The sequence below is a fragment of the Curcuma longa genome, chromosome 8, assembly GCF_044706935.1.
Source record: "Curcuma longa cultivar G26 ecotype Majalengka, Jawa Barat chromosome 8, ITB_CL_G26_1.1, whole genome shotgun sequence".
In the NCBI taxonomy this organism is placed as follows: Eukaryota; Viridiplantae; Streptophyta; class Magnoliopsida; order Zingiberales; family Zingiberaceae; genus Curcuma; species Curcuma longa.
Genome location: NC_133868.1, coordinates 2200222 through 2224546, shown reverse-complemented (window position 1 = coordinate 2224546; position 24325 = coordinate 2200222). Strand labels below are relative to the sequence as shown.

The 24325-nt window shown below is 38.9% G+C and overlaps 3 protein-coding genes and 1 long non-coding RNA gene across 4 annotated transcripts; 1 reads left to right on the top strand and 3 right to left on the bottom strand.

Moving 5' to 3' along the window:
• Window positions 1–584: 584 nt before the first annotated feature.
• On the bottom strand, window positions 585–1186 carry LOC141833181 (putative mitochondrial protein AtMg00860). Its single transcript, XM_074720568.1, has 2 exons — window positions 1043–1186; window positions 585–821 (listed from the first exon to the last, which is right to left on the bottom strand). The coding sequence occupies exons 1-2, from the start codon at window positions 1184–1186 to the stop codon at window positions 585–587; spliced, it is 381 nt and encodes a 126-aa protein (XP_074576669.1).
• Window positions 1187–1835: 649 nt separating this feature from the next.
• On the bottom strand, window positions 1836–2842 carry LOC141834198 (uncharacterized). Its single transcript, XR_012602267.1, has 4 exons — window positions 2800–2842; window positions 2615–2722; window positions 2431–2517; window positions 1836–2179 (listed from the first exon to the last, which is right to left on the bottom strand). It is a non-coding gene; the product is annotated as an uncharacterized LOC141834198 (long non-coding RNA).
• Window positions 2843–3216: 374 nt separating this feature from the next.
• On the bottom strand, window positions 3217–5649 carry LOC141833180 (developmentally-regulated G-protein 3-like). Its single transcript, XM_074720567.1, has 4 exons — window positions 5511–5649; window positions 5057–5110; window positions 3587–3760; window positions 3217–3261 (listed from the first exon to the last, which is right to left on the bottom strand). The coding sequence occupies exons 1-4, from the start codon at window positions 5550–5552 to the stop codon at window positions 3217–3219; spliced, it is 315 nt and encodes a 104-aa protein (XP_074576668.1). The 5' UTR covers window positions 5553–5649.
• A 6765-nt stretch (window positions 5650–12414) lies between these two features.
• Window positions 12415–13666, top strand: LOC141833393 (transcription factor MYB61-like). The gene is made up of 3 exons (XM_074720823.1): window positions 12415–12564; window positions 12633–12762; window positions 12848–13666. Exons 1-3 carry the CDS (start codon window positions 12432–12434, stop codon window positions 13428–13430), a joined length of 846 nt encoding a protein of 281 aa, XP_074576924.1. The 5' UTR covers window positions 12415–12431; the 3' UTR covers window positions 13431–13666.
• The last annotated feature ends 10659 nt before the right edge of the window (window positions 13667–24325 follow it).

The following is a 24325-nucleotide window of genomic DNA, read 5'->3' as shown; positions in this document are numbered from 1 at the left end:
TGGTGCTATCGTCATGGTAGAAAGCTGTCCGAAAATGATTTCGACCCCGTAACACATAATTTCCCTTTCTAGGGGCCGAGATAATACTGATAGAGACATCAAGGTGGCACAGGACTTTCTGCTGAGTGCATCGGCCACTTTGTTCGCTTTTCCTGGATGGTAGAAGATCTCGCAGTCATAGTCCTTGACTAGCTCAAGTCATCTGTGTTGTCTCATATTTAGGTCTTTCTGTGTGAAGAAATATCTCAGACTCTGGTGATCTGTATAAATCCTACATTGAGCTCTATATAGATAATGCCTTAATATTTTGAGAGCAAAGACCACGGCCACTAGCTCTAGATCGTGAGTGAGATAATTCCTTTTATGTTCCTTGAGTTGCCTAGAGGCGTAGGCAACGACCTTGCCATTTTGCATGAGTACAGCTCCGAGTCGCAATTTGGAAGCGTCGTTGTACATGTCGAAGCCTTCGTTACTGTCCGGAAGAGTAAAGATTGGAGCATTGGTTAGTCTCCTTTTCAATTCTGTGAAACTCTTCTCGCAAGCGTCCGTCCATTCATACTTTTTATTCTTTTTGGTGAGAACTGTCATAGGGTTGCAATTCTAGAGAAGTCCTCTACAAACTTCCTGTAGTAGCCTGCTAGTCCGAGAAAGCTTCTGATTTCGCTGGCATTCTTTGGCCTATTCCAATTACTCACAGCTTCAATCTTTATTGGGTCTACCATCACTCCATCCTTGGAAATAACATGACTCAAAAATGATACTTGATCGAGCCAGAACTCACATTTGGAGAACTTTGCATACAGCTGCTTTTCCTGAAGAATCTGTAATACAATATTCAGGTGTTCGGCGTGCTCTTCTTGGGTTCTCGAATATATAAGGATATCATCGATGAAGATGATCACAAATTTATCGAGGAATGCCGAGAATACCCGATTCATCAGAACATAGCAGGAGTATTCGTTACTCCGAAAGGCATAACTACGAACTTATAATGTCTGTATCTTGTTCGGAAAGTCGTCCTCGGTATATCATCTTATTTCACCTTCACTTGATGATAGCCAGACCTCAGATCAATCTTAGAGAAGACGGTGGCACCCTTTAACTGGTCGAACAGGTCGTCAATCCGTGGTAGAGGGTACCTGTTCTTGATCGTCACATTATTTAGCGCTCGGTAGTCTATGCACATTCACATAGACCCATCTTTCTTCTTCACATACAGTATTGGAGCTCCCCATGGAGATTGACTTGGGCGGATAAGTCCCTTGTCGAGTAACTCCTGTAGCTGTCCCTAAAGTTCCTTCAATTCAGCCGGCGCCATACGGTAAGGTGCTTTAGAGATCAGGTTAGTACCAGGAATCCATTCGATCTCAAATTCAATTTCTCTATCAGGGGCTAACCCTGGTAGTTCATCGGGAAACACCTTTGCTGGAACCCGGTGAACAAGTACCAGCACTACTAGAAAAATGTTAATAGACAACGCGGAAAACGCGTTGTCTTTGTGGGTTAAAAAGCGTTGTAAGAGGCCCTGTTGTAAAAGGGGTCCCTCAACGACAACGCTTTTTAAGCGTTGTCTTTGTTAACATCGACAACACCTTCGCAACGCAGAAAAAGCGTTGTAAATATTACAACGTTTTTTGCGACGCTTTAAAAACGTTGTTTTTAATAGGTATGACAACACATTTTGCAACGGTTAAAAAGCGTTGTAATTTTGTTACAAATTGCTTGGGTTTTGCAACGTTTTTAAAAGCGTTGTCTTTTGATTTTTTTAGCAGTAAATAAGAAATAATATATTTTGTAAATACAAAACCATTGACTACAAAATTTACTAAATCACATACAAAACATACAACTTATATTTACACAAAAACCATTCTTACAGCAGGTTCATAACACAAATTCATAACATACAGCAGGTCGATAACATACAACTTATACAAGTTCATAACACAAATTCAAGTTACAACTTCCAACATAGAAGCTCCATAATTAACAGCAGCAGGTCCATAACAAAGGTTTCAACGCAACAGAATATCCTCCAACAGCAGCAGAAATAGAACAGGTGCATCACAACATTAGCAGCACCAAGTAACAGCAAGTGCATCACCAAGTATGGGCACAACATTAGCATCACCAAGTAACAGCAGCAGAAATAGAACAGGTCCATCTGCCAAATACCAGCCTGCCAAAAGATAATACTAATTTATCCAAAATATGGGCACAACAGCAGCAGATTTATACACAATGAACTATGGAGATCAGCATTCCATACCTACTCATAAACAGCAGCAGCAGAATTAATCACAAACAACAGAATTATACACAATGAACTATGGAGATCAGCATTCCATACACAACAACAGCAGCAGAATTAATCACAAACAAATATATTTATTACAAATAAATGGAATTATGGAGATCAGCATTCCATACCTACTCATAAATATGATCTTGTATACAGTCTGCCACCTCGGAACGCACCTCATCAATTTCTGCCCGAGTGTACTCAGCTGCCTTAAACTATGAACACACATATAGATTAAGTTAATTGGAAAAACAATCAACACTGACTTTGCAAAATGATAAATGGTTTATTTGAAGTGATTTGAACAAGTACTATTGATCGTAGTCCATCTCTTTCAATAGTTTCAATTTCTGCAATAATCTGTCTCATAAATCTCATCACATAATAACCACATTGTTTCCCATCTGGTTGTCGAGGAGCCTGTGGTAATTAGACTCCACTATCAGTTAAAAGACAAATACACACATCAAGACCATATCAAACATAATTACACATACCTGTAGTATTTCCCACACTGGTTTTTTCTGACCTTTCCTTCCCTGGTTTTTTCCGACCTTTCCTTCCCTGAATTTTAGCACCTCTATACATGATGACACCAGGAATACAGGTTAAAGTTGTAAACTCATATGAAGCAACCTGTTACATCAACAACGTTTGGAGTTGTAAAAAGACACATTTCGCTGGACTTGACAAATAAAAAACCAATAGGTGTTGTTTTCTAGAGACAAAAAAACTTAAACAAAACAAATTTAGCACATAGAAAACATGTTATCCTTCAGAATACATAATACAACATCAGCTCAAATAACAACAAGAGGCAATTTTGAGAAAACTATTTGGGATTGGTTACACGGATGTATCCAACATCCTATCGTTGACTGAATCAACCAAATAGGATGGATTAAAATATGAGATCACGTATCTCTAAAATTAGCACAGATCCAGTCAAGCCCGATTGGCTGACCAATACAGACCGCATTGACACAAATGGCCAAAAAAAGAGGAGCATAACTATACATCTGCTAAACTCAATTTTATGAAAGATTGTAGAGAAGTTAAGATGAAAACATATAGAAACAAGAAATATTCAGGTCTTGATTGTGGCAGTGCCAATTGCAGAGCCATCATTTTAACTAACAAATCAAATAATTGCAACATCAACAAGGAGTAAGGACATAGAATTGTATTAACCTTTGAGATGAACTGAAGAGAAGGAAATTGATACGAACAACAATGAACAAAAGAAACAGGTGTAAACACAAATAAAGAATAAAAGTGGTATACCTTTGAGAAAGTGCCAATTAATTTATTTAACAGTGTCGATTTTCCAACAGAAGGAAATCCCACTAGACCAACCCGCGCATCTCCACTTTTAGTAACATCAAAGCCTTCACCAGCACCACCACCACCTTTGGAAGGAGGAGCCAAGAGCTCCCGTCGTAGCTTTGCAAGTTTTGCCTTCACATAAATAACAATCAACAAATGCACAAAGGAAAATAAAAGACAAAAGGAAACAGTCACATGCTCTGAAAGAAAATGAATCATGCTGCAAATAAAATGAAGCCATAGAAATACAAAAACTATTGTACGAATGGTACAGCAGGTAATAAAAAGTTATCATTTTCCTTTCTCTTGCACTAGCACAAGATTGTTTATCACTGATGATTACCTACTCAGCTAGGATGGCTGGATAATGATGCACCTAGGTGATTCCAATTTCCTAGAGGAAACATTTTAAAAATCTGGATGAGGAGCAGTGCAACTTAATGGATGCTAGGCGGGCCAACGAACCATTTATTCTCGTTTCCTTTATCCTTCTTCAAATAATACAAGTCATGGAATAAGGCAACAATTCTTCCCACTAGATGAACATGAATGGTTGTTTTTCTTATGCAAGGATATATGTCTAGATGCAATACCTTAACTTCAACCAACTGAACCACTGAGCATAGAGCATCTTAAATAAATGCTAACTCGATGCTCTAAAGCAATGCAGCAACTTGTTCTAAATCTAGAAGAGCTAAAAACACTCACCACCATAACCAACACATCATCTTATCCTCCCAGCTAAAAACAATCAAATATGGCTTAATAGTTATGAACTATTAGGAGATAGATCCACTTCTCTTAAGGAAAATGGTTCATCTACATCAAGGATAATAAACATTAAAGATAGTTAGGGAAAGAAATCTAAAAGACAAAGAATTCTTATCAGAAGGAACTCATTGTTGGAAGAGTTCCTTGATCTTAGACGATGTCAGTCTCTTAAGTAAGTCCAGCTCATGGTGGTACATATTCAAGATAGAACTATCAAGTTCATGAAGAACCTATTAGGCCAGTGTTCTAGAGCTTACATGACCAATTGAATAGACCTGATATGATACACTAAAGCAGCAAAAAAAGGTAAATAAGTATCGACCATGTTCACATAAGCAAGAAACCATAATCCAACATTGAATCACAGTAAACAAATAGAATCAACATCCCATCTAGCTAAACTTATGATCAAGACTGTAGATCATAAACAATCAGTGTGTCGACCTGCTTACCATAAGAAAATAAAATATCTTTACTAAGCATGTATCACGCACAAATAACCAAGAAAAATCGTTGACGAGTATTTATAGTTCCTTTCTATGAAAGAGACAAATTTTATATGTATAAATATGGAATCCTACTCCCTGATAATTATAACTAACAGCTAGAAGTTGTGCATAAGCAACTTCAAGCAGACGAAAAGATAAGGAGAATAACCTTCAGCAGGCCGAGATGGTGTGTTGTTGCCTTATTCTTCTGCGTCCGTGCCATCTACAACACAAAATAGAATTGACGCCCAAATGATTAAAAAGTAAAACTGCTCACTGAAATCTATCCATAATAGAAACCAGAACTGCAATGCACCACTAATCTTCTAAATAACCATCACTAAATCCATACGTGCAATCAGTTCTAAATTGTTCAAGGAAAAATGAACGCCATCAAGCAAAATAACAAATGCCCAAGTAAACGCGAGCATGCCCCATACTGGCCAAATCAGAGACGATCACGACCACTCCGAACTCCGCGAGCAACTCAACTCAACTCGCCCAAGGGAAACTAAGGCTAATCGGGCACCCATACGAAGGTCGAGAAGTATCCCAGGATTGATTCGCAGAGCGGATCGAACAAGATGGAGAGAGGATTATTGAAGACTATGAGATCAGGTTACCTCGTCTTCGATGTCCTTGATCTTTTGCATGACGGTAGCCATTGCTGCTCACTGATCTGGCCAACGAGCTCGCCTTCACCGTCCCCCCGGCGAAGGGTCTAGAGGCTTCGGAAGCGGCGGCGGAGCCGTAAAGAAAGAGGAGAGGGCCAGAGGGATGGGAGAATTTATTATAGAATTTTAAATTACTATATAAATATAAAAGTTACGCTAAACCTTATATAAATTGGATTTCTAAAATAGATTTAGTTGGAAGAATTTTAAATTTTTTTGAAAATTAAAATGGAGGATAATAAGAGACGGACAAAATGGGGCGCGCGGGAGAAGACGAGCTAGAGGTGCGAGCGGGAGAGGGACAAAAATCGCGGACTCGCCCGATAAAATACCTGGATATAAACCCTCTAAACCCTCAACGACAATACTTTTTAAAAGCGTTGTCTTTGGCAAAAAACCCGCTAAAAGACAACGCTTTCCACAACGGTTTTTTAAGGTTGACCCAAAATAAACGCTAATAGAGAACGCTTTCTGAACAAACGTTGTCTTTTAGTTTTAAAAGACAACGATTTTGACTAAAAACGTTGTAAATTGAAAAATCACAACGCTTTTGCTAAAAAACGTTGTCTTTGGGGTGTTGTCTATTAACTTTTTTCTAGTAGTGCAGAGAAATTCTCTGGCTTCAGCCTCTGCCACTAGATTAAGTAAGCTTCTTGTTGAAATACCGGGGCAGGGCCTACTGGTGGTACTGGTGTAGCTGCAGGCATAACTGGTATCGCCTGCTGGTTCCCTGGTGGGGTGGTAGAGTTTCCTTGCTGATTCATTAGAGCATTTATCACTTGCTGCTGCTCCGTGACTTGACGCTGGAGTTCAGTAACCACATGCATAAGATCAGGTGGGGGTACTGTCTCATCAACTCTGTTACTATGTCTTCTAGCCATGCTTATTTTCATAAATGATAACAAGGCTAGCATAAGATTATCCTTCTTACATATATTCATGTATATTTAAACTAAAAGCATTCCTTATCATACATAAAAGAAATAGAATAGACATAGAATTTCTTACTTGGAGCGGCAGGATGGAAGCTTGATGTGTGTGTGTAGTGGGAAGGCAGACCTGCTCTGATACCAACCTGTAAAGCCCGCCCTTCTCGTACTTATAGAGGGGAGGAAGGGCGGCGCTACGCGAACATACATGCATGCATATACAGCGGAAGAATTTGAACTTAAAATGACGAAACATGCCTTTACATTTAACCATGTAAATATCTCAACATGTAGTATGTAAACATCTACAGCATGTGAGTATGCTAAGTATTCATGTTTATAATTGGTTAAAGCTTTTCTTTCTGCAATACCTTACATGCTCTTTTAAAACTACAACTTATAGTAAGTACACTATGAGTAGGAGGTGGACTACTAAGCATGCATAGTCATTTCATAAAGGCACTACTTGATTCAAGTTCATGATAATCAACATAATGGAAGTATAGGGGCCTAAACACAAGTATAGAGTACATGAATATCAATAGGGAATTCCAAGTATAATCTAAGTACCTAGTCATCTATCATTTAACAATTTAAACATGATAAGAAGGTTCTTAGCAATTCTTTAACTAAAACAAGTGCTTAACATTTCAAGGTTTCATAGAAAAAAATGAGTATAGTTTCACATCAAGTATAAACCATCAAAATAGGTCTAAGTTAACATCAAGTAGCAATCATCAAAAAGGCATCAAGTAGTAATTGACTCTTAACAATTAACATGCAAAACTTTAGAACATGCATAAGTCATGAAACATAAAGCAGATCTCTTCCACCATGCCACTGCCACACACATCTTTGCCCCCTCCTGCTGCTTCCTTTAGTTTAGCCATTCTTTACCATTTTCTGCAGTACAAGGGAAACATGAAAACTATAAGCACATAGGCTTTGTAAGATCCTTTCCTACTCACAAAAGTCATAAATTATGAATTCAACATAGAGTAGTGATATATTCATTTAGACAACATATAGGCATAACATTCATATAAAGTAGTGACATGATCATCTAGAAAAACATAGAAACTTAGCATTCTTATCACAATAGTACATCATCTCAAGCATGATAATCACATAGGCATAAAATGGGTATATGCAAAATGTTCTTTGAAAACATATATATTATAGGTACTTAAACATAAATCTCAACATAAGGGCCTGGCATTGTACCACATATATTAATTTGCGTGCATCCCTAAATAAATTCGAGGTAGCTAATCCCGAACCTACTAGGGAACTAGGTCCATACTACGACCGTCGATCTAGGGGCAACATAGGAGCCCATCCCGTACTAGGCCCGTACTACGACCGTCGACCTAGGGGCAACGTAGGAGCCCATCCCATGGACCTTGCTAGGGTCCGGTACAAGTCATACAAAAGTAAAATAGCATATCATGTTCCTTGTCATAACATAAAGAGTGCTCTTAGTCCCAACTCATAGGGAAGCATCTCTTAGGCATTTCATTATACATAAGTCATGCATAACATAGGTGTGCCCTAGTGGGCATGAAACATAAGCATGTATGTAACGCCCGCCCTTACGTGGGCCTAGAGGGACGCTACAGTTTGCTTTCATTCATTCATCCAATTAAATCACATACAAAAACCACGAAACTTCGCAGCGGAAAAATATAAAACATAACATGTAGGGATTTCATATGTGATAAATAACATATACTATGCATCTATTGTCTAGCTATTAAGTTGATATTAAAAACATCTTAGCAACAACATTCAACATAAAGATAATTCAGACAATCAGCATGCAAATATAAATTCATATTGCCCGGGACTTTGCCAAGTCACCACCACACACATCTTCATCAGCCTTTTCCTGCTGCTTCCCTTTGTTCAGTGACTGCTAGAGGGATCTGCAACATAAGAAAGTAAACTATAAGCGCAAGGCTTAGTAAGCTCCTTTCCTACTCACAAAATCCACATGTCACATACAACATATCATTTCATAATCATGTAAGCATGAAGACATTTAAACATGGTATAAAGCACGTGAACATTAATCTTTCATCCTTAGCATTTAAAATCATAAACATACAATTGATGAAAATGCCTTTTAAAACATAATATCATAATAGATCAACATAATCATCATCATCATTGTTGGGATCCCTGGCTTGGTACCAAAGCGCGCTCCCTAATAGCAACTGGGGTAGCGAGCCACCAGCCCTACGAGGTTAAAGACCTTGGTCTTACCAGGCCCAAGACCTTGGAATTGGTCACCTGGATTTGTTTAACGACAACCTTGGAAGTCGGGTACCAGCCATGCATTAAAGTAAAATAATGTTGTACATGCTTTCTTTTCATTTTCATCATGAATGTTCCTTTCATTTCTTTAAAAGACCTTGGTCTTTAACATAGCTTAATGAACATTCATGCATCTTTTCATTTCATATAGCATGTTACATTATATCATGATCTCATTATTAAGCCTTGGCATGAGATATAACATAACATTATGGTTAACATCATTCCAATTTGGATCAACCCTAACCTTCCCTTAAGGTGATCGAACATTCATAATATTCTAAACCATGGTATCTCATTTCTTTTAACATCTACTCATGTTCAACTAACCATGGTTCATCATACTTGGAACCCTAACCTAGCTAAACCCTAATTTCCTTAGGATCAAAGTCTTCTTAGGGTTCTTAAGTTCTTAACCTTGAACATACATAAACTTTGGTATTATAGTTTACATTCAGAATATCATTTAAGCCCTAATCTAAGTTTGGCCGTATTAGTGGTACTCGTATTTCATATTTACGATGTTTTCGCTACGTGGATTTTCTATATGTTGTTGCGGATTTGATATTACATGCATGAGTTAGTGATTGTGGTCGTGTAGGCCTTATATGCATTCTGTTGTGTGTGTTGTGTGTATTGATTGGACGAGTAGTCCTATTTCAGCCGCCTGTGGCTGAGTATTTGTGTATGTATTTAGGGAATTGTCATAGTTACTGGGGAGATGCTACCGAAATCTTTCGGACGGCCTTCTCGGGACGTGACACATGCCACTGCCGGCGTGTTTCCGACCAAATTACGTAGGATTCCGGCCACAATCCGGCCGAAATCCGACGCCGGACGACGCTCCGACGAGTGGCGCGTCGAATGAGCCCGGTCCGACGGTCGGCGGTGATCGGATAGCGCGGCGACAACAGCCGGAAGCTGAGGGGGTCGGCTATGTCACGCACGGAGGTCGTGCTGCGGGGTCACATAGAATATCATGTCTATATATATATAATGTATTTAGATCTTATAAACCAATATGTCCCATCTCATATTTCATATATCAAATCAATCTAAAAAATATGATTAATTATAAGATAGACATCTCATCTCACATTTCGTACATTAAATAAATATAAAATAAGATAACTTCTAATATGATTGAGGTACATTTGGTACATCAAATAAATTTAAAAAAAATAAGATAGCTCCTGACATAATAGTCATGCACATCAGAAATTCATCACCGTAAGTGCACTTGCGTGGAATCGAAATCCTAGTGATTCTACACAATCAATCTAATAACCATTTATGAAAAGATAAATTAAAAAATTATAATTATGATATCAAAATCCTCATCACTCGAAAGAATTACCCATCCGCATGCCATCACGCCATGCCCTACGAGGCTACCATCTAAAGCACACGTGAAAAGTGGCTAATCGTCACATTAATTAACAGAGATAGTTTTGGGTAGGGGTGTAATCGAACCGAGCTGAGCCAAACAGTAAGAGGCTCGAGCTCGAGCTCGGTTCGTTTTTCCAAGTTCGAGTTCGGCTCGAGTTCGATTCAAGCTTTAATTCTTAAGCTCGAGTTTGGCTCGTAATGAAATTAAATAGTTCACGAACGGCTCGAACTCGGCTCGAAAAAGGCTCGTTTTAAAGTTAAACGAATTCAGTTCGAGCTTGATTTGAAAATAGCTCGTTTAAAAGTTAAACGAGCTTAGTTCGAGCTTGGCTCGTTAATATATAATATTTATAATTCATGTAATATATATATATATATATATATATATATACATTCGTGAATCTCTTAACAAACATGTTCGTGAGCCTTTAAACGAACATGTTCGCGAGCTCACGAACCAAATACTGTTAAGCTCGAGCTCGTCTCGATAATATTTTTGAGCTTGAAATTAAGCTCGAGCTCGGCTCGTTAACTTAATCGAACGAACTCAAACGAATTTTTTTTTGAGCCGAGACTCGAATAGCTCGTGAGCAGCTTGGCTCGTTTACATCCCTAGTTTTGGGGGTTTAATTAATTCCCATGTTTATAGTTATGGCACAGTATTGTTCTCTCGATATGCTTTCCAAATTCATATGTATCAGTTCTTTGTAGAAGAACCCAATGGGCTACTGTGTAAGTTAACCAAATGTTACCATGCTGGCAAAGGACCAATTTATGCAGTAATTTAAAGAGACGTGTGTGGGTTTTCCGGAGGAAAATAAAAGACGAATAAAAACACGTCAAAGCATTGGAAGTTAGTAGCGCATTAACATCCAAAGGAATCAAACAAAACTGCTTCTGTATAATTTAAATGCTGTATGCAACCCATGCAGAGTACAAAGATATAAATTGACAAGAAACAGCATAAATTATTGTCTCATACTATTGTTTAGAAAAGGACTTTTAGATATAAGTAAACATTGGAAACTAATTGTGTGATGAATGTACGAGAGAGATCTATTTCGCAAAAGGATGGATAATTCAAAAAATGTGAATTGCTGAGATAATATCTTATTTCATTGTGGTTAATTGTAATTTTTTGATTTACCTCTTCATAAATGATTATGAGACCGATCGTATAAGACTGCTAGGATGACAGATTCCATCTTTTTATATAAAAAAAATATGAATTACTGTTGCAGTTTTGGAGATAAAGGAGAAAAAAAATAAAAGAATAATGGTGGCCCAAGGGATCTAAATAGAGCTATCAAACGGGTCAATCCATGGCGGCGCAGGCCAACTCATGACGGACCTATTATATGGCGGGACGGGACGGATCAATCCACCAACTTGGCGGATTAAGAAATTTCTAACTCAATCCAACTCATGACGGGCCGCAGGTTAGACGGACTAATCTGCGGGCCTGTTAAAAAATTTAAAAAATTTTAAGTTTAAATTATAATTTAAAATGATTAAGTTGAAAATTTAAGTTGGAATTATAATTTTTAAATTTAAATTATAATTTAAATGGATCAAACCTACTAATTCATTGAGTTTTCTATTTTAATTTTAAATTTTAAAATAAATAAATAAGCTTTCTCAATCCGCGGACCAACCTAAATCCATCGTGAGCCAATTCACGCGGGTCCCGGGTTTAGGCGGATCAATCCATCTGAACTCATCTTAAAATGGGTTGATAAAATTTCAATCCAATCCGTCTAAATTATTTGACGGGGCGGATCAATCCGACGAACCTAATCCAAATTAACAGCTATAGGCCTCATGATCATTTTGTTACTGGTGCAAAGAAATTTTTGAATCAGGACACGAGATTACCTTACCTGGGACTTCAGCCATCGCCGTGAGCTCCTTCTGTCAGACAACCTGTAGTAAATGAAGTTAGAATTGGATTCCTCAGCTCCCAGTTCTCAATTCATCCTCAGCAAATATTCCTTTCATTTCACTGACAGATTTTCCTTCTCAGAGATGTCTGAAAGTCCTTCAATTGCCCCACCACCATCACAGCTGCAGAAATTCAACTTTAATGAGTCAGAGGCAGCCATGGATGGAAATGAAATGAAGTAAAAGGACATAAATCCAATCGAAACCACTTTGACAGCGACTTCCTCTTCTTCCAGCTTTAAGCTTGACCCCTTCGCCTTCAGTCGCCTTCCACCACATCCTAAACTCCCAGTGAATGGGGAAGCAGTCCTGCTTCTACAAGCAGAAGCTGAAGAAGGGCTTGTGGTCTCCTGAAGAGGATGAGAAGCTCGTGGAGCACATCACCAAGTATGGCCATGGCAGCTGGAGCTCTGTCCCCAAATTAGCAGGTTATTATTTCGTTCGCTTATGCATTGAGAAATGCACCTTCAATTAATGAAAAATTGGGTCATTTCAGGTCTGCAGAGGTGTGGAAAGAGTTGCAGATTGAGGTGGATTAACTATCTGAGGCCTGATCTGAAGAGGGGCACATTCTCTCAGCAAGAGGAGGACCTCATCATTCGACTCCATGAGGCCATGGGCAACAAGTAGTGATGATTTGTTTGCCTAGTTAACTAGTTGATTTATTTATCTTTTCATTTCACATTATTTTTCTTTTCTCGCCATCATCAGGTGGTCTCAAATTGCAGCCCAGCTGCCTGGGAGAACAGATAATGAGATCAAGAACTACTGGAACTCATCCATCAAGAAGAAGCTGATGCAGAGTGGAATCAATCCCAGCAAACACGCAGTTGAAGCACATCAGGTTGCAGAAACCATGTGCAGTGACTCCATGGCCCCAAGTTCGTCGAATCGATTGCCCAAGAATTCTGAGTCGAATCCATCAACACTGTCCGTGGTGCCACCTTTTGTTTCATCAATCTCGAACACGATCCTCCCGACCGACTTCCATGTCTTGGGGGCTGGCAATTCCTGCGGAAGTGAGTTTGAGTTGCAGAGTTCTGGTGTTCTTTTTGACGGTAGCATCCTCCAATGGCTGGAGTTACTGCCCAACAAAGGTGTTCCAATCCACATCAATGGTGAGCCAGAAGAATTGAAATGGGCAGAATATCTTAATGGCACCACTTTGTCCAAAAAGGACTGTGAGAGTCAAACCCATGGCTTGCATGGATCATCAAGCAAAGCAGAAAACCATGTATTCTCAGCCAGCGGCTTCGGCTCTTGCCATGAGATACAACCTCCTTCTCAGCTTTAAATATGCAGATATTGGAACCAGAAAGAAAGAAAAAAAAGAAGAGAAGAGTTGTCATAATTTACAGGTGTGCGTCACAGATTTTTGCATGTATATATAAATCGTTTGATATATAGAGGGATCTGAATTCCATTGAAGAGAATAAAGCTTGCTTCAGTTTGTTTGTGTGCTGTAAGTTTTTGTAACCTAAACCATCAAATCTCTGTTTCAATTGAGATTGTCTGATAATAAATATATAATTTGAGATTCATACTAATGGTTTAAGATTTCATATAATGACTCAATCATGTCATTATAAAACTAGGACTAGCAGATTATCACGCAAGAACTTGAAGTTAGGGTTGTTAGATCAGTGATTTCTCAATCAATACTACTGTATCACTTGCTTTTATTAATTCTTGCAAACTTTGTCAGGTGCAAAGCATCTTTTTTAAAATAGTAAATATCTCATTCTATTGAAGCATCCTTTTCCACAAGGTGGCCTTCAAATTTCACGTCATTATTCTTGCTCAAAAAAATTCCACATCATCAATTAACTATTTAATAATAAAAAAACTAATAAATGATCTCAACTGACATCACATTTCCATCATGAATTGTTTACTTAAATTTACACCTCTTTTACCTTTCCTCTACGTAACTACAGGGAGTTTCTAAATTTCAGAGCACAAGCATTTTTACAGATGAACAAATTATTGGTGGACAGGTTTGTTATTTAACTTATAAACACTCGCTTATGTTTATTCAATAGTATAAAATATATGAAAAAGAAAACATAGACAATGGTTGGTGCAACTGTACCCCAAGTGATGTTTTGATGCTTTTGATAAAATATTGAAGTCATATTTGCTTATGTAATTGGCATATAAATAGAGCTTGTAAAAACTCAGTTGGTTGCACGTAGTGTTAGAATCATGCGATGCAATACGCGTATTTATACGTTTTGGAAACATGCGCAGCGGAAATAAAACAATAATAATTAATACTAATTATTACAACACACGCATGTATAGTCAGGAAACAATAAGTATAAGACATGACAAAAATTTAAATTTTATAGAATAAATTATTCTACGTGTACCTGGCGTATGACACTAAGCGGGAAGGGCATCAATCGTACGGTCCTCGTCAGAGTTCTGCGACAATCCACGCGAAGTGATCTTTAGGACAACTTCCAAAATCTCAAGTTGCGCCACAGTCTTCGGTACTAGCCGATAAGTAGTAACAGTTGATATGAGAGAAAATTCTAATATCGGAAACATGTAACAACACACGTTGCGATCGTTTCCAAGGCTTTCTGTCTATCGTCGAGAATCAAATTTCAGACAATATATAGAAACAAGAAAATGGGACCAAAATAATTTTTGGAGAATGGTAAACACTATAGCACACGACAAAGCCCTAACGACTACTCGAGATCCCGAAAAATTACAACTCCTTCGTCCAACGAAGAACTCCATGAAAACTTCTCTAGTGAACGATTCGGCGGCAACAATAGGGTTGAACGAGGACTCCAAAAGCAGTAGCATCACAACCCTTGCTAGAACCCTAGCCCGACAACATTAAAGGAGCAGTCCGGCGGCGACGATAGTGGGAACTCGACAGTGTTAGGATCGGTTGGTTCGCTAGGGGGGGTGAATAGCGTTTCTCGCTTTTTCTTGTTCTTTCTCTGCACAGAGATTAGCGGAAGCAAAAATATAAAAGAGAAAGAAAGAGATCAACGCTAACCCGGTTTGTTTACTTGGTCTCCACCTCCGCAGAGGTGACTAATCCAAGGATCCACACGCACACACACACCCGATGCACTATGAATCTTCTCCTTCTCGAAAACCTTGAAGGCGGAGAAACCTTTACAACTCTTTGGATCTCCTCAAGAATGATATAAAATGTTGTTTAGGAGGAGAGAAAGAATGCAGAGAATGGAGAACAAACAAGTTCTCAGAAGAAGCACAAAGCAATAAAAGAATAGCGAAAAAGATGAGTTGTTCTCGTGCAGGCTTCTTTTATAATCTCTGCAACATCAGTCGACTGCTGGCAGGGCCAGTCGACTGATGCCTTCAATCGGCAATAAAATCTTGCATTAAAGCGCATTAAATGCTTGCCAATTTTCTGCAACGTTCAAATAGCAGTCGACTGTCCAAGACCAGTCGACTGGAAACAGTCGACTCACCATAACACCAGTCGACTCCTGTCTTCCTCTGGCTCGACTGATCTTTCTGTATGCGTCTGATTTATGAGCAGTCGACTGCTGGCAGGGCCAGTCGACTGGTGAAGCTGAAAAATCACATTTCAGCTTCTCTTGACCTAGACCTCGGCCTTCAAACATCTCCCACAGCCTCATGCCTTCCCTGCACTAGCTTGAGATGCTTCCATCAGCTTCGTCATGTCAAGTTCTTGCCAAGACTACCCACTTGGACTTTTCCTTGCCAAGACTACCCACTTGGACTTTTCCTTGCCAAGACTTCCCACTTGGACTTTTGCTTGCCAAGACTTCCCACTTGGACTTTTCCTTGCCAAGACTTCCCACTTGGACTTTTGCTTGCCAAGACTTTCCACTTGGACTTTTGCTTTGCCAAGACTACCCACTTGGACTTTTGTTTTGCCAAGACTACCCACTTGGACTTTTGCTTTGCCAAGACTACGCTTGGACTTTCCTGCAAACTTGCATCACACATGTTAGATCACAAGTATTGCCTAACTTCAAACATATTTTAGCCAAACATTGAAACTCAATGCACTTGGGGCAAAGATTGCACCAACAGACAGTGGCGGCGACAGTGAGGGATCGGGTGACAATAGGAGAAGAAGGGAAGAGAGGGCTACCTGTTCTCAGCTTCTTCTTCAGTGGATGGCTTCTCCGGCGGTCGATAGAAGGCGAATGGGCTTCGGTAGGCTCGATGGCGATGAGGAACAGAGGAGGGGAAAGGTGAGAAATCTAGGATTTTTGTTGCTTCTCTCTGCTTGATCTCGTGTGTCAGCCCTCCTCCCTTCTTATACTCGCGGCTGGGGCGAGGAAGGTGGCAAGGAAGCCGGAACCATGGTGGCGGCGTCTGTCCGTTCTGTCGGACGTTGGTGCAGCGCAAGAAGACAGAGTCAGGCGAGGGAATCACGCGAGTGGACCTGACCGGGAGAAGGAAAAAACTGGGTTTTAACACTAAACCGAGTTTGGGTTGAATCGGGTCTAGGTATGGCTACTGTAGCAGACCGGTTCGAGTTTGGTTCACTTGGTTTAATAATCAAACGATCTCCAATTTGACCCAAATAAATTTTATTTGATTCATCTTCTCAACAAATCTTCTCATCCCTATTATTTTTCCAAAATAATTTATATTATAAACCAAACCAGGTTGGTTCAATTTGGTTCAACAACCAAACTTTCTCTGATTTGAACAAAATCAAATTTTCTTGTTGTTTAGTCCAACCAAACTAATATTCTCTCGATCTGAGTGTTGGGATGTATACTATATGCCTTGCTTTTTGTATAAACATCTATTTTATAATAATATTGAAATGAGAATCACATTGGTCAAATATTTACATTTTTTATGTTATGCAGTTGTCCATTTAATTTATATTGTAGATAACATGGTGTGTGGTGCCACACAGAAGATCATGCTATCGGTTCCTTATAAATTATAAATAGTAGCTCACAACCAAGATGGATAGGGATAAACTATTAGAGTGGTTGTAGTGTAATTGGTATTAGTTTATCTTGACTATTAAATTACACTAGTACACTTTGTGTGTATTGAGCAGGACCATTTGAGGTCGTTCGATTTATACTGACTATATAATCGAACTAGACCTCAGTTATTATGGATGTGCATGCTCTTAATCCCGATATAATAACAAGCACATATACTTAGTATGTATTTCTTTAATTCATCAAAAGGTGAGATTTATCTAGTTAAATCAAGAGGCCCGATGAGTTGGGAGATAATGTTATGTATATGGTGTGTTGTTGATTATAGAAGAAAACTGTATCCTAATATTTAGGTTGATGATGTCCCCTTGAGGAGCTCATAAGGATTATCATGTAAATCCTGCAGGTGGACTTAGTTCCACATGATAATAAAGTTGAGTGGTACTACTCTTGGATTCAGAAGTTAATTAATTGAGTTGTTAGTAATTCAATTAATTGACGGACATACGATATCTTAAACATAGGGAGATTAATGCACTCATGATAAGAAGGAGCCCATATTATAATATGGGATTTGTGCAGTAGTTCAATAATAACCCTTTAGTGGTATGAGTTATTATTGATGGACTTGAGTTGGGTGTTCAGGGAGAACATAGGAAGCCCAAGCCCATTAGGAGGCAAAAATCAATTCCTCCTCTAGGTCCCTGCTGTAGCTTCTGATAAAGCCTCATATCCACCTGAGAGAATTCTGTAAGAATTTTGGTTAGGAAATTCTATTAAGATTTTTTTTAATGAAAATTTCTGTTAAGAAATTCTGTTAAGAATTTCTGTTAAGAAATTCTGTTAAGAAAGAATTTCTGTTAAGAAATTCTGTTAAGAATTTCTGTTATGAAATTCTGTTAAGAATTCTATTTCTTCTAAATCATAAACAAAATTTTGATATGATTTTTTCATAGAAATTTTGTTAAGAAATTTTGTTAAGAAATTTTGTTAAGAAAATAACAAAACTTAATAAAGAAATTTTGTTAAGAAATTAATAAAATTATATTAAGAGATTTTGTTAAGATAATAACAAAATTTAGTTAAGGAAACTTATTAAATAAACTAATCAAATCTTATCAAGAGATTTTTTTAGATTTTTTCTAACTAAATCTGGATAAGAAAAGTTTGTTAGATTCTTTCTAAATTTTCTAAGATGGCAAAGATATATAAGGAGAGGAGAAGGGGAGGCTAAAAGATAATATACATACAACCTAATCCTTTAGCTGCCCACCCCTTCTTGCTTTCTTCTTTTCTTGTTTGATAGGGCCGACGCCCCTTCCCCCTCCTCCTCTCTTCCTTGGTTGCTTAGGTGTCCATCTTCTACCTTTATCCCTTTCTAGGGCCGACACACAAGGATCTCCTCCTTGCTGGGGTCGGCGGCCAAAAGAAGAGGAAGAAAAAGGAGAAGAGGAAGAAGAAGAGGAAGAAGAAGGGGAGGTCCTTTTCCTCTTTGGCCGAATCTCCTCTAAGTCTCTTCCTTCGTCCTTTCTTTAGGTGGTGCCACCTTGAAAGGATTCTTTCCTTTGATAGGGTCGGCGCCTAAAGAAGATTGGAGAGGGATAGGAAGAGAAGAAGAGGTAATTTCCTACCCCTTAAGGATAATTAAGGAAAATTATGCGCGTATAATTAACGAACTCCGAAGTTGATCTTGTCTAGGAGTGGTGGTTGCTCCCATATCCAAGAAGGCCTTAGCCTCGCCACAACCTGGAGATCAATTAGGAACTAGTTATTTATACAAGCATGATTAGATAGGAAATTAGAATTAATTATGAAAGCATAAATAAGAAGTTCAATAATTGATTTTGTCTAAGGCCACGCCTGGAAATCAATTTATTGAATTAATTATTAATGTGATCATAATTCAAAATCCTCAAAGTAAAAACTAAGTGGGAGAGGGATTCTTCGAATCCCACGGTCTCCATTACTGGTTTGTAGGTGATGCATACAGACTTGCGTGCTGGCTTAGACCTTCCTCCCCAACGGATGGGTCTGTATGCGGATCACCAGAATAAACTTCCTAAGGGATGGTTATAGGAAGCTACTTAGCTCGCGTATACGTCCACACTAACGTGACGTCCACACTAACGTGGCATGCTAATTCTTCGGTGCTTGAGGTGTTGGTGAATTTAATTATATTGTTTTGAGGAATATTCCATCTTGATTTTCCAGTACGGAAAGTCATCACCCGAGAACAAAGGTGGTCTTGCGGTGTTGAAACCTTCTTGATGGGTCATTAGTCTAGCACACAAGAAAGAAGCACAAAAAACTTTCCAAGACTTGGTCTTGGATTAGCAGTGTGGGAGAAGATTTAAAAATATATGAAAGAAAAAAATCAAAAAAATTTCTTGATCTGTGGTTGCACTGAATTCAAGAACCCTCGCTCTGATACCAATTGTAGGATTGAAAACACGCGAGAGGGGGGGGGGGTGAATAGCGTGTTTAACGCTTCTCGATTTTTATAAATTCGGAGTTCGTAGTACGTGCAGAAGCGATTAAACGAAATACTTGCGAAAGCAGTTAAAATAAAAAGCAAATTGAAAAGACTGAAAAGAATAAATGACACTTTTGTTTTGCTTGGTTCACAACCCAAGGCTGCTACTCCAAGGCCCACGGTCCTTGACCGTTTACTGCGGGCAAATCTACTAAAGCACTTGCCCCTCACGGCAGTAAGTGTAACGAAGTACAAAGATCACAATTTCAGAAACTCGGTACAATTAAAATGAAATTAAATAAACTCAGTTACCGACTTTTGGATCACGCTGGAACTCCCCAAAATCTGATCTCGACGTATCGGCGGGTCTCGGGATGATCTGGATCATGTATGACACCGACGTCGAGCAAATGACACTTGGGAGTCGCGAGAATGGAGCTTGGAATTGAAAAAACTGTTGTCATTCGGCTGCTGCTCGCGCTCTTCTTTTATAGTCGACCTGAGTCGACTCAACTGCTCATCTGGGTTGACTCCAGTCGATGTGGCAGATAAACTCTATCGTTCTCGCTCGTTATCCTGCCTGAGTCAACTCTGATTGCTGCTTGAGTCAACTCTAGTCGAAGCGGCATCAACCGGATCATCTTTTGACCCTAAGTCGACTCAGAGTTCGCTTGAATCGACTCCAGTTTGAAGTGGCGGAAAACCGTTGCGCTAACTTCCGGGATTCGGCTGACTCAGCTGGAGTCAACTCCAGTCCCATTTGGGTTGACTCCAGTGACAAAAATCAACTTTTATCCCAGAGTTTACTTTCGATCGATTTTTCCATTCCTGCAAAAAATGTTAGTAAATAACATGCAAAATAGACTTGTTTTTGAGCCAATTCCTGGAACCAACTCAAGATCTTAACTTCAGGTTTCTAGTGAAACCCTAGGTTAGACCGACGCCTAATGTTCCCCTTGAGAACGCGTCCTCACCCACTCCACTCAAGAGAATTTATGTAATGCCAACTGAGTCCTCCTGACTCGTTGGACTTTTGCTCGGCTCTGTCCTCGGCCCCCAGGGTTTGTGCTGTGGCTCGGTCCTTCCCGATCAGTCTAGTCTTCTACTGCGATTTGGTCCTCCTGACCAACCTAGACTTCTTGCTACGGCCTGGTCCTCCTAGTCAGCCCAGACTTCACCTAGTGCTCTTGATTCTGCCAAGACTTCATTGCCTAGTCTCCACTAGGACTTAGTCAAACTTGTGCTCCCTGCACACTTAGATTAACATATCAGTCCAACATACACACTTAACTTGAACCTAGTTCCATTATCAAAACTCATGTTTGATCTGCTAGTGCTCCCTGCACCAACATAGCTCACCAATGAAACCATATGATAGGATTAATTGTGATTCATTAGAGATTATGATACTCCATTATTTCAATTCATAAATCTAAATGCAGATTTTTGCTTGAGGACAAGCAAAAGTTTAAGTCTGGGGTGTGATGAGCGTAGGTTATATATATTTTCTAGTCATGTTAACGCTCATCTACTTGTAATTCATTGTATATGATCTACTTTGTCATACCTTATTCTTTTATAATTACATATTTCTACTCTTTTGCTCGGAGATCTACTTTTACTATATTTTAATTGACAGGATGTGATTTGGAGTCAAAACGATGCATTATTGATGGTGGAGCAAGAAGTGGAGAGAAGAGGCTCACACTGGCCATGCTCTCTGTCACGGGTGAGTCTCTTATGTAGCAAACACGAAGAAATGGAGGAAAAGGAGCAATAGAGCAGAACACGGCCGTGCCTCACATACCCATGGCCGAGACACGGTCGTGTCCCTCCTATTGATCAAAGACAATGGGGTCGTGCCTATCAGGCACGGCCGTGCCCACTTCCACCGCAGGACCAAACCAGGGCCATGCCTACAAGGCACGGTCGTGCCCCCATTTTCGGCCTGATCGGGCTTGGGGTCGTGCCTATGAGGCACGACCGTGCCTCATTACCAGAGAAGCGCCAGTGATTGGCCGTGCCCAATAGGCACAGCTGTGCCATTTTTCCCGAAGCGTGTTTGTTCCAGGCCGTGCATATTAGGCACGGCCGTGTGACGGAAAGCACAGAGCGTGTCTCCCTTTTGGACAGTTCTGCAGACTTAAAGTAAAATGAGCATAACTTTCAGCTCAGATGAACCCACGGGCCGTGCCACCTATCAAAATGTAGCTAACTTCAAGATCTACAACTTTGCTTCAGGGTGTACAGAACGATGGCTTCTCTATGTCGTGCTAAATAGCACGGTCGTGCCTCCTAACCATGGCCATGTTGGGTGCTCTGCCCAAACTACAGACCAAACTTCGAACCAACATAACTTTCGGCTCAGATGGAGTTATGGGTCGGTCCACCCACCAAATTGAAGATAATTTGAAGCTCTACAATTTTGATTCCTAGTCCATTTGAAGACAACTAGGTTTATTGAGTGAAAAACCCATTGAGGAAGAACCTAGTAAACCAAAGAAAATCTGGGCAGTTTTGGGAGAGTATAAAAGTGGGAAACAAACTCAATCTTGGATTATCTTGGGACATTCTCCAAACCCTAGATCTTGGCTTGGGTGAAGGCGCCTCCCCACTCTTAGGGAGGCCCTAAACACTTCATCTCCACTGATCCATCCTATACCGGAGCGAGAAGATCTTCAACGGATGCCCACACTTCAAAGATAAATCTTCCCCTTTCATGTGGATGACGTTTTTCTTGCGTTCTTATTGTAACCTTCTTGTAATGGAGTAGATCTTTGAGTTTAGGATCTAGGATGAACATCTATGTAATGATGGTGATGTATGAACTAGTTTATGTCATTTTTCTTATTCAATGAAGTGTATACACTTGTTTAATGTATTGTGTGCCTTAAACGTGTTTGATAAAATGTTTGTGTGAGCGCATATGCATGATTATGAGGGGTAGATTACTGTGTAGGGAGATTCTAGGATTGTATGACCGGGGTGCCTTGTGATAGAAGGTGAACTTTTAACCGGACTTTCCGAAGTGATCCTTACATGGTGATAAACATCTATAAGGGATATCTAATGGTTGGTGGCCACTAGGACAAGGTCCTTATGATGGGAAACACTAGAAAATCCATTCTGGTGAATTCTTGCAGAATAAAAATTTTTCTGAAAATGAATTTAAGTTGCCCTCATAGTCGATCAAACAAAGTTTGATCGACGTATTTAGATCATTGGGCTCTTGTGTTTGGTTTACAGGATCCGAGATAAGAAGAATAATTTATTAAAGCGGAAACATAAATTGTACCTCTTCTCTGAGTTGTCTTTGAAGGAGGTGGATGACCCCTCGATCTTCTACTGTATATCTTCTTCTCTTCTCGAATGTTGTGTGGACAACGATCCTTCGAGATGATTCCACCAAGTCTCTTCTCTCCGATGGCAAGCAAGCAAGCAAAACCTTCCTCTTCCTTTCCTTCTCTTATTTCTCTCCTTCCTTCTTCTTCTTGCCGCTGGCCCTAAGGGAAGAAAGGAGCTTGGAGCGCCGGCCCTTAAGGAGCAAAGAGAAGGCTAGGGGCACCGGCCCTAAGGGAGGAAAGGGAAGGAGGAGGTGGGGTGAAAAAAGGGGGGGCACCGGCCACTTAAGAAACAAGGGAAATATTATTTCGCTAAGAACTTATTTCCTCTTTGCAAGCCTCCTCTTTTATAGCTTAGCCATCATGAAAATTTATTAGAAAAAATCTAATAAAATCTTTAAGAAGAATTTATTAGAAACAATCTAATAAACTTATCTTATCTAGATTAATTTAGAAATAAATATCTTGATAAGATTTTATTAGAAAAAATCTAACAACCTTATCTTATCTAGATTTATTTAAAAATAAATCTCTTAATAAGATTTTATTAGAAAAAATCTAATAAACTTATCTTATCTAGATTTATTTAGAAATAAATCTTTTAATAAGATTTTATTAAAAAAATCTAACAACCTTATCTTATCTAGATTTATTTAGAAATAAATCTCTTAATAAGATTTTATTAGAAAAAATCTAATAACCTTATCTTATCTAGATTTATTTAGAAATAAATCTTTTAATAAGATTTTGTTAGTTTCTTAATAAATTTCCTTGTTTAAATTTTATCTTTCTCTTAATAAAATCTCTTAATAAAATTTCATTAATTTCTTAACAAAATTTCTTAATTAAGAAACTTTATTTTCTGATAAAATTTCTTAACAAAATTTTTAACAAATTTTGTCTGCGGAAAAAATAGAATTTTTTAATAGAATTTCTTAACAGAAATTCTTAACCGAATTTCTTAACAGAAATTCCTAACAGAATTTTTCTCCGGAAAAAATTCTTAATAGAATTTTTCTTCCAGAAAAATTCTTAATAGAATTTCCTATCCGAAATTCATTCCAGAATTCTCTTAGGTGGATTCGAGGCTCTATCCAGAGGCTATAGTAGGGACCTAGAGGAGGAATTGGATTTGACCTCCTGATGGGCTTAAGCTTCCCATGTTCCTCCTGAACACACAGCTTAAGTCCATCAATAATAACTCATTCCACTAGAGAGTTATTATTGCACTACCGCACCAATCTCATATTATAATATGGACTCCTTCTTACTATAAGTACATTAATCTCCCTGTGTTTAAGATATCATATGTCTGTTAATTAAATGAGTTACTGACAACTCGAATCTAATTAACTTCTGATTCCGAGAGTAGTACCACTCAACCTTTGTTATCATGCGGAACTAAGTCCACCTATAGGGTTTACATGATAATCCTTTATGA